The sequence below is a fragment of the Cricetulus griseus genome, assembly GCF_003668045.3.
Source record: "Cricetulus griseus strain 17A/GY chromosome 1 unlocalized genomic scaffold, alternate assembly CriGri-PICRH-1.0 chr1_1, whole genome shotgun sequence".
In the NCBI taxonomy this organism is placed as follows: Eukaryota; Metazoa; Chordata; class Mammalia; order Rodentia; family Cricetidae; genus Cricetulus; species Cricetulus griseus.
The window spans coordinates 29,231,977-29,242,540 of NW_023276807.1; the positions used below are offsets into that span (position 1 = coordinate 29,231,977).

The following is a 10,564-nucleotide window of genomic DNA, read 5'->3' on the forward strand; positions in this document are numbered from 1 at the left end:
GGTGGTCCTGTGTGCTACAGGAAAACAGGCTGAGCAAGACAGCCAGTAAGCAGCACTCCTTCATGGCCTCCACATCAGCTCCTATCAGGTCCCTGCCCTGTGTGAGTTCCTGTCTTGACTTCCCCCAGGGGACTACCTGTAGAAGTATGACAACCCGCTCTTGGTCATGGTGTTTCATCACAGCAATAGTAACCCTAATTAAGACAATTTGTATGTCTATTTTATATGTGTGTACATATCTGGGGTCATACAAAAATTTCTCGGAAGGATATAAAATTTCAATGGGAAAAAGTTAAACCTACTCTAACAATAAGTCACATTCATGCCAGAAACTGTTATTTAGAAAACAGGATGAAATAAGTCTGAATGCTATTGCATTTAATTTCCATGAGAAAGTACACTTAAGTATAATAAATCAGCACCAGCTAAATATCTAACAAAAAAATACTTCAGAAATATTTTTATACATTCTCCCATTAGGCTCACAAAAACCTACAAGCTTCAAATTCTAAAAATGCACACTAGGTTCACCAGCCATCTTTGCCTGGTGTGGCTCTCAACCCTCAAAGCTGATCTTTGCAGCAAATATAGACCATAGCAGAAAACCACAACTGGTCAAATTATGGAGAATTTGACCATGGGATGCCCAATCCCAACAGATGTATATCAATGATGAAACTAAGAAACAAGAATGGCTCAGGCAGACATGATGGTGGCAAGCCTTTAAGCCCAGGACTCTGCCAAGCACATCTCTGGGAGTTCAGAACCAGCACCATCGATGTACGTTCCAGGCTAGGCAGGTTTTCATAATGAGACCATCTCAAAGGAAAGAAAGAATGAAAGGAAAGAAAGGGGAGAGTTTAATTAGTATTTGAGTAAAAAGGAATTCTCATTTTATGTGATGCATGCACAAGTAAATACACACTAAGCAGCAAAGCAAAATACTCATTGGAATTCAATCTCCTATAGCAGAAAAGGAATTTTAATTAATGTCTACTGCAGAACTTTGATCTTAAGAGAACATTTTTTGGTGGTATGTTTGTATGTTTGCGCATGTGCATAGGGAGGCCAGAGATCAATGCTAGTGTTCTTCCTCATTTGCACTTAAATGTCTTTTTTTGTTATTGTTGCTACATTTATTTATTATGGGGCAGGGGGATTGTTTTTAGAGACAAGGTTTCTGTGTAACTCCAGCTGTCCTGGAGCTCAACTCTGTAGACCAACTGGCCTCAATTCAAGACATCTGCCTGCCTCTGCCTCCCAAGGGCTAGGATAAAGGTATATGTCACCACATCTGGCTTACATTTATTTAATGTAGGAATGGAATGAAGGATGATGAGGGTTCCAGTGTGTCTGTGGAAGTTAGAGGACAACTCGAAAAGTCGGTGCTTTCCTTCCACCACATGAGTCATCAGGCTCGGTGACAAACACCTTTACTTACTGAGCCATCTCACAGTTCCTCCACCTTATTTTCTGAGACAGCATCTTTCACTGAACCTGGAACTCCAATTCTGCTGGGCACAGGGCTACTTCACCAGTGCTAGGATTACAGGTGCACTGGTTTGTTTTGTTTTGCTTTTTAACATAAGGCTGGACATCCAAACTCAGGTCTTCCCAAGCACTTTAGCAACTAACATCTCCCCAGCCTTCTTCCTTTCTTTTGTTTGTTTTGTTTTTGAGATAGGATAGGGTTTTAGAGATTCCAAATTGGCCTTGAACATACTACGAAACCAAGGAAGGATGACCTTCAATTCCTCTTCCTCTTCCTGCCTTCACCTCCCAAGTGCTGGAATTACAAATGTAGGCCACCACACCAGCTGAGGAAACACATCTTTAAATAAACTGAAAATTGTTTCAACACGATGGCAAGTATTTGAATGACCACAGTGGTAGAGCACTTCCTAGGCTTGTGCTGAAGCCCAGGGTTCAATTACTGGCTGGGGGGGGGGGCGCACAACAATGTACATGTTTCATTTTAAAAAAAAAAAGTAAAACTATCCAAATTCAAAATTACAAACTTCTATATTTAAAACCCAAAATGTTTTGTACTTAACAATTAAAGTATTCTTGAGTATGATACTCATAGTTCATAGTCTACAGGCTGGAAATATCTCTAGCCTCTTCAATAGTGGGGTACCAATATGTCAGTAATACCCATAAGACAGTGTTAATACTTCAAATTTTAGAAGTTCCTTAAAGGGATCACCTCAAGTGAAAGCTTGCTTTAGTCAGAAGACTTGATGTCAGAGAAGATCTTAAAAGTATTTTCGTTACTGCTGATACAGTCTGGATCTTGAATGTTCTAAAGGCTCTTGTGTTTTGAAGATCTAGTCCCCCACCATGGCCCCTTTAAGTGATGAAAAGGTCAGCAGGTGGATGGAAGGAAGTCGGACTAAACACATTCCCTTTAGGGTCACCTCTTCCTACCTCTTTTATGTTTTCCAACCATTATTGTCTTAGTTAAGTTTCTATTGCTGTGATAAACACTAAGACTATAAAATGGGTTTATTTAGCTTACAACTCCTCATTACAGTCGACTATAAAAGAACGTCAGTCAGAGCAGGAATTCAAAGCAGGAACCTAGGGACAGGACTTGAAGCAGAGGCCATGGAAGAACACTACTTACAGTCAAGTTCTCTATGGCTCACTCAGCTTATTTTCCTATAACAGAGGACCACCAGCCAAGGGGTGGCACTGCCCACAATGGAGTAAGCCCCCTCTCATATTAATCATTAATCAAGAAAATGCATCACAGACTTGCCTACAGGCAAAATGATGAAGGCATTTTCTCGATTGAGGTTTCTTTTCCAGGATGACCCTAGCTTGTGTTAACAAATAATAATAATAATAATAATAATAATAATAATAATAACAACAACAACAACAACAATCAGCACAGTCATGAAGACAACAGACTTTCTGAACTATGTGCTCTCACAATGATGCTACCAGTCCTAAAGCAACAGTCAAGAGACTATAAATTATAAACTGAAATTCTATACTGTGAGCTCAAGTAAACCTTTCCTCCTCTTAAGTTGATATCTCGGGTATTTTTGCTACAGCAACAGAAAACAGTCACATCTGCCAAGTACTGTATCACTGATCAAACCAATGAGAGGAATAAATCCTATTCCTCCCTATACAGAAATTCTTATTAGTCATTATTCTTCTCATTACACTTTTTTTTAAAGATTTTATTTATTTAGTATGTATACAACATTCTGCTTCCATGTATATCTGCACAACAGAAGAAGACACCAGATCTCATAACAGATGGTTGTGAGCCACCATGTGGTTGCTGGGAATTGAACTCAGGACCCCTGGAAGAGCAGTCGGTGCTCTTAACCTCTGAGCCATCTCTCCAGCCCCTTCTCATTACACTTTAAGGTTTTTTTGTTTTTGTTTTTTATACTAGAACACAGCCCTATCCCCTTAAATCACCACAATCCCTGGTTTGGGTTTCTAATGAAGTCCCATGATGTTTCATTCCTATTGCTACATTCTAATTCCAGTACAACACTAATAAGCCATGCCAACAGATTTATAACACCAGAACAGGAAGAGACAGGAACATTCATATCACAATCCAGAGGTTGTAAGAAGTTTTGTTTTTTAAAAAGAAAACAATACTTGTTAACTAATCTCCCAGCAGCAGCTCCTTCCCTTGATATGACCTTGCATTAATAACTTTCTTTTCTGAATGGACATAACAATTCACAACCCACAAAGCTAGGTAAGTACTTTTACGCTGAGTACATCCCAGTCCCCACACCACTCTTGTAAATCGGTGGTAACTGTGTATTACTACAATGAAACTTCAGAGTACTTTTCTACCAGAAATCCCTAGTGATTAAATGCTCCACAGTCACTCCCTTGGAACACAAATTACTTGGACATTCAATCATCTTGAGTAACCTAAAATACAACCAATACGGTGTCTAGGACATTCAGACAGCTTGCGTTCAGAAGTCTGAGGTCATCCTAGGGAATATAACAGGACCCAGTTTCCAAAGGGGGATAGGGACTTAGAAAGCAGGTACCTCAAATCACCAGGACTAAGTAAGAGGGGATGCTAGACTGTAACAAAGCAATAGTCTCAAGCATTTTGAGAAGCAGAGGACTGCTTTAAAACCCAGAGCTACTGATGATCACCATACTCATACATTCAACCACTACCATTGACTAATATAATCTCAAGACATATACTATGCAGTATAAGGTCTATAACAGAGAGGCTCGAGCATCTTGTCAGTAATACTTTTGGGCTCATCTGAAACGAACGAACGAACGAACGAGAGAGAGAGAGGGAGGGAGGGAGGGAGAGAGGGAGGGAGGGAGGGAGGGAGGGAAGAAAAAGAAAAAGAAAAAGAAAAGAAAAATAGAGACAAAGAGAAAAGAAAAATACTGGCCCTTACCTTACTTCCTTTCCCTATGCTAGGTCTTTGAGGGCTCCTGCCAAACCCCATTTCCTCTCATTTCCCCCAGGATTTCGGTCTGAACTTATACCTAGTACTTGCCACTAACTACCATCTCACTCCCACACCAATCTCACCTGCTCCACCTATCTTTCTACACACTGCATTTTGCCACATATATATATAGCTCACATGCTGACTCTAGGCACATATGAACCTCTATCTAAGTTTCCCAAACTTATGTTCTGTCCCCTACCTCACCTAGGAAGACTTCATGAGTGACTATTATTTATTTATGTCGAGTCTATATATTAGATATTAATTTTACAGAATTACAGGTGTTCAAACTTTAAAAAGTTTTAATAATCTGATCATGAACCAACATATTCTAATTAAGTAGACTTAAATTATCGTGTTTCAACTTTGAAAGAAAACTTTTCTTTTTTATGCTCTGAAACTGCTTGGTAAATCACAATATATCTATACTTAAAAATATTATTTGTGGGCTGGAGAGATGGCTTAGCTGTTAAGAGCACTGAGTGTTCTTCCAAAGGTCTCTGGTTCAATTCCCAGCACCCACATGGCAGCTAACAACTGTCTGTAACTCCAAGATCTGACACCTTCATACATACATACATACAGATAAAATACCAATGCAAATTAAATAAAAATATTTTAAAAAATATTATCTGTATAAATGGGTATAGTGTTAGTTACAAAGCAAACGAAAAAAAATCACTCACTATAGAAGTACATTTATCATCTAAGCCAACTATAAAGTTCTATTAAAAACAACTTCAGCCAAACAAGGTGGCACCTGTAATCCCAACACTCAGAATGGTGAGTTCAATGCAAGCCTGATCTACACAGTGAATTCTAGGCCAGCCAGGGCTACAGAGTGGAAACCTGGTCTCAAAAAATAAGTAAGTTATGATTGGTGTGTTTTATACACACACGAAATACTTTCAAAGCAAATTTTACTGTTTTGCAGAAATTTATATGTAATTTTGATGCTGTAAAATAGCACCAATCAACCAGGCGGTGGTGGCTCACACTTTTAATCCCAGCACTCGGGAGGCAGAGACAGGCGGATCTCTGTGAGTTCGATGCCAGCCTGGTCTACAGTGAGTTCCAAGACAGCCTCCAAAGCCACAGAGAAACCCTGTCTCGAAAAACCCAAAACAAAACAAAATAGCGTCAATAGTCTGTCCCACAGAGGATCCATTAGGCAAAGTGTATGCTTGCTGCTACCACAAAACCTTCAAGTTCTGGAAAAAACAAAGTATCTATCTATACTTCTCCCAATCATGAATTTCTGAAACAGTCTTGCTATGTACAAGCTCCCCTGGAATTCATGATCACCTCCTACACTCGTTCCCAAGTAGGTGAGAAAACAGGTGCCTATATGGATGTTTAACCCTGAAATTATCAGTGTGTCAGATAAGGCATCTGTCTGTCTGTACACAGAGGCTAGAGAGATAAGCTCAGAAGTTAAGAGCACTTGCTCTGCAATCCTGAGGCCCGAAGTTCAGATCCTAGAACACATGTAACAAACTGGGGCCACCACAGGCACCCATGACTCCCAAGGACGCAGAGACAGAATTGCTGAGCCTCAGTCTTTAATCCTAGCCAGGAAAACATGATCCCCAGGGTTCAGAAAAAGACCTTGCCTCAAAGGAATTGGTAAAGAGGTTGAAGAAGCACTGAGCACCCTCTTCTGGAATCTACATATGCACACTAGTACATGTACCTTCACATACAGCTTGTAGGCACTAGAGTTTGTTCACACACACATCAATCAGTCAGTCAGTCAATCGATACATAAGTCATTACAGTAATCCAAAAACCTACACATTTTTATCTGACAATAAAAGGTTCAACTATTTTCATGGGCATAAATTTTATTGTTCAGCCAGCTACAACAGTAAAAACTTAAAAAAAAATTCTTATCTAAAATTAAGAGAAACGTTAAGTCTTAAGTATCTGCTTAGCTTTTCAAATATATAGAGAGTCATTCATTGTGTCTTATTCCACTCCAAAATACCTATCTGTATTTTTGAGGGCAAAAAAAGGATTGGGGGCTAGAGAGATAACTCAGCAGTTAAGGGCACTGACGGCGCTAACAGAGGTCCTGAGTTAGACCTCAATTCCCAGCGCCCACATAGCAGCTCACAACCCACAGCCATCTATAACTGCAATGCCATGGATCTGAGGCCCTCTTCTGTTGTGCAAATGTAAATGCAGACAAAACACCCAAATGCATAAAGTACATAAATAAGTATTTTTTAAAAGGTATTGCCTTTCTTAATTGCCTAAAACCCTTTCTTCCTACAGCCTTCACATGAGTACCTTAAAAGTTGACAGTCGGGCTGAAGAGATGGCTCAGCAGTTAAGAGCACTAACTGTTCTTCCAGAGGTCCTGAGTTCAATTCCCAGCAACCACATGGTGGCTCACAACCATCTGTTATGAGATCTGGTGCCCTCTGCTGGCATGCAGGCAGAAGACTGTATACATAACAAGTAAAATCTTAAAAAAAAAAAAAAAGTTGACAGGTATTTCCCTCTACATTTAATGTAGAAACTAAAAACATTAACACAACACAAACCTTCAATGTCTCTAGTAGTAGAAATTCTTAAGTTTTTCTCAAGCAATTAAAATTTTCTCACAGTATAAGCAATATTGAAAAACAATTTTTGCCAAGTTATATTATACAGAATTCAATTTCTGTGTTAACACAAAATCATCTTACTCTTGAAAGGCAATACTCTGCATTCATTTACAAGTTAGTGAACTGCAGAGATCTTTGAACATACAAGTCTGCTCCTGCAATATTCCAAGCCTGATTAGCTCATTCATTCTCCTACAGCCTGTACTTGGCCCTTCTCACCGATTCATAGATCAGGAGACTGAAGCAGAGACAGGCTAAATCAGTAAGTTGCAAAACTTGTAAGTAAGATCTCAGGATGTCCAGAGCCCTTTTTCCCTCTTTTTTTCAAGAGTCCTTTGGAAGAACAGAGAGAGAGAGAGATCTTAGGAGCTACCATGAATTACAAGAACAAACCAACAAGCTAAGTAAGGCCTATAATCCCAGCAGCCAGGTGGCCGAGGCAGGAAGATCACTTTAAATTCAAACCCTGTACCACAGGGTGAGGAGGTTAAGTTCTTGTCTTTAAAATGCAAGACAAAGAACAATGGCAGGTAACAAACCGAACAAATTATATATTAGAGGAATTCAGAGGATTTTATATTTGAGGATTTTAATGATTACACAACCAACAAATTTTAAGTATATATTCATCGGCAAATGTTTCACAAATACTATACGAAAAACAATGACAAACACTCAAAATAACAGACCTTAAAAGCACACATTGACAGTATGCTAAACAATTAGCTTTCCCAGGATACTCTGGCAATTGAGCTAAATAAACCAAAGCAAATCACAAAAGAAAGGGCCTGTGAACAATAAATACAGGTATTACAATGTAAAATACTTTTCATTTACTTTTCTTAAGAAAAGACTTTAGCTAGGGGAATGGGTCATGCCTTTAATTCTAGCACTTGGGGAGGCAGGTAGATCTCTGTGAATTCAAAGCTAGCCTGATATACAAAGTGAGTTCCAGGACAGCCAGAACTACATTGTAAGAACCTGTCTTGTAAAAACAAAAAGAAAAAGAACAACAACTTATATTCAAGTTGTGAGCCCACTGATTTCCCCTATGACAAATCACAAATTTAGATGATTTCCACCGTTTTTAGAAATACAAATGAGAAAGAGGAAGGTGAAAGTTAACACTAATCACAGTTTCAAGCCCGAATTCAGTAACAATCAGGAGAACTCAAACTTAATAAAATAACTGCAAAGTGCAAAGGAGTAAGTTTGTTGTTTAGCACTGGGCCCAACAGTCTGTACAAGATCCCAGGTGGTTATAGGGGCTCACAGCAAGTCAAAGTCACAAAATGGTGAGTCTAGACCATCAAAAGATGCTTAATTACATTCTGCATCCTGACTTAGGGCAGATAAGAATTGTATACTTACTTTCAGTGTTTCACCCAAATCAGTTAAGCTAGCTTTTGATGCTTAAATAAGCCTGCAATTACCCCGTAAACTCAACTAATCAAGTGGAAAGGAATCCATTTGAAAGTCTCAGCAAATGCTTGGCTCCTGGGTTGAGGAGCACTTGGTATACAAAAGGTAGAGAGAGCTGGAGGGAAGCTGAGGGAGCATAAAATTAGAAACTCTAAGAAAACAGAATAGGCAGAGTCTGTAAACACTAGCTAAATTCGTCTCCCACAAAACAAAGTGTGGGCACAGGGTGCCACATCAGCAGTCCTCCTGGCTGTGTCGTACTTCTAAATCATCCGTTAGTTTTATGAATTATTAATTTCAGTAATGGTTGAAGCAGCACCAGGTCTCAACGGAGAAGTGAGAACGTCTTTCCGATTTATACCACAAAATCAAATTCGGGTTTTACCACTTACTGAACACACTCTTCCTGCCTTATGGCGGCACAAATTTGATTTTAAAAAGAAAAAAAAAAACAGTTTTAATAGTTGTTCTTGACTGCGACTTTTAATTTGTAAACACTTGAGTTTGTGCCTAGCCCAGGCGCAACTTTGTTATCAAAAACAAACAAACAAACAAACTGTTACACCACTTAACAAAACTCCTTTTCAAAGACCGCGGCCACACAGCGCAGCTTTCTCTAAGCCCAAAAGCAAACCCGAGGAAGGCACAGAAAACAACCTTGTGGCCCTGTACTTTTTCTCCCCTCCGAGAAGGAAGTGTCGCTCCAAACAGGAAACTGCTCCTCCAGAAGTTCGACTGGGAATCCTCGAATGCCGAGCCCTCCAGCCAGCCCTCGGGAGGAAACTCCAGGTGCCGATGCTAAATGCCAACACACCTGACCAGGGAGGCTGCCAGGAAAACCACTTCCCAAAGGAACCCACGAAAGGGGGAAGGCGAGCCTAGGCGCAAATCAGTGCCAACCCCAGCCAACTGCAAAGGGGGGACGTGAGGATTTTCCGCGCCTCCAATTATCTAGGACCAAACGTCCGTGTGTGCAATAATAGACGAGGGGGTGTGGGTGCTTTTTTTCCCCCCTTAGAACCCCAATCTGTACCCGGCCTCGGAGGAGCAGGGGGCGGCCGGCGCCACTTTGTCAACTTCGCGCTCGCCCTCCCCCATCGAAGCCGGAGGCTCCCGGAGGACGCGGGGCGGCCGGCGGCGGGTTCGAGCCCCGCTGTGGCGCGGAGGACTGCCCGACCCGAGCCGCGTGCGAGCCCCGCGGCCGGCGCGACCGTGCTTACCCATGCTGCGGCTCTGGCGGGGGAGCGCGCGGCCCCGCGCGCGGCCTCTTCTGTGCACCGGCTCAGGCGCGCCAGGGAGGCGCCTCCATCCGCCCGCGGCGCGCCGCCGCGCTCACGCCCGGCCTCCGCCGCGGCCCCGGCAGGCGGGAGCGAGCGGCGTCCGCGCGTGCGCACGCTGCGCGCTCGGCCGCGGGCCCACCCACCCCTCCCCGCCCCCGGTCGTTTCCGCTCGCCTCGGAGGCACCGGCGGGATCTGTCGCCGGCAGCCCGCCCCGCACCCGCTGCCCCAGAGGCCGAGCGCGCCTCGCTCAGAGACCCGGGTGGAAGCCACGAGCCGGAGCCAGGAGAAGTTGGGCCCCCGGCTGGGGCGAAATCTCGCGAGAATGGTCTGGGACTCCCGGCCACGCCCCCCCCGCCGCCGCCGTGGCCCCCGCGCCACCCTGGCTCCCGCAGCTGGTGCCAGGTGCGGTGACGTCACGGCGGGGGCGCGCCGCCCTCCTCCAGGTGCGGCGGGCTGCGGGCGCGCGGTGTCCCCGAGGCGCGCGACACCTGGCGGCATCGGGTCCCAGGCGGATGCCGGAGGGGTTCTGCGAAAGGAGCCTGGGTCGCCCCGCTTTGTGCTCTGCAAAGATGTAGCTTGTGGGAGATCCACGAGGGGAAACCTTGGGGAGCCAGCGCTTTGATTTCAAAGCTCAAGGCAGGCCCGGCAAATGGGGGGACCCCCACAGTCCCCCCTGCAAAGTTCCCTCCCTCCCTCCGGGTCAAAGGCATTCGCTCTTCTCTGCGATGGGGGAGGCACGAAATGAAGTTTCATAGGAATACATTACTGCATTCCTTG

At 43.2% G+C, this 10,564-nt stretch overlaps 1 protein-coding gene across 1 annotated transcript in view; it reads right to left on the reverse strand.

Moving 5' to 3' along the window:
• Positions 1 to 9,866, reverse strand: part of Cd2ap (CD2 associated protein) — a 76,571-nt gene extending 66,705 nt beyond the window's left edge. Inside the window, exon 1 of the mRNA XM_027387470.2 lies at positions 9,727 to 9,866. Coding sequence (XP_027243271.1) covers positions 9,727 to 9,730 — 4 coding nt within the window. The 5' untranslated portion in view covers positions 9,731 to 9,866. The remainder of the gene's footprint in view (positions 1 to 9,726) is intronic.
• Positions 9,867 to 10,564: the final 698 nt, after the last annotated feature.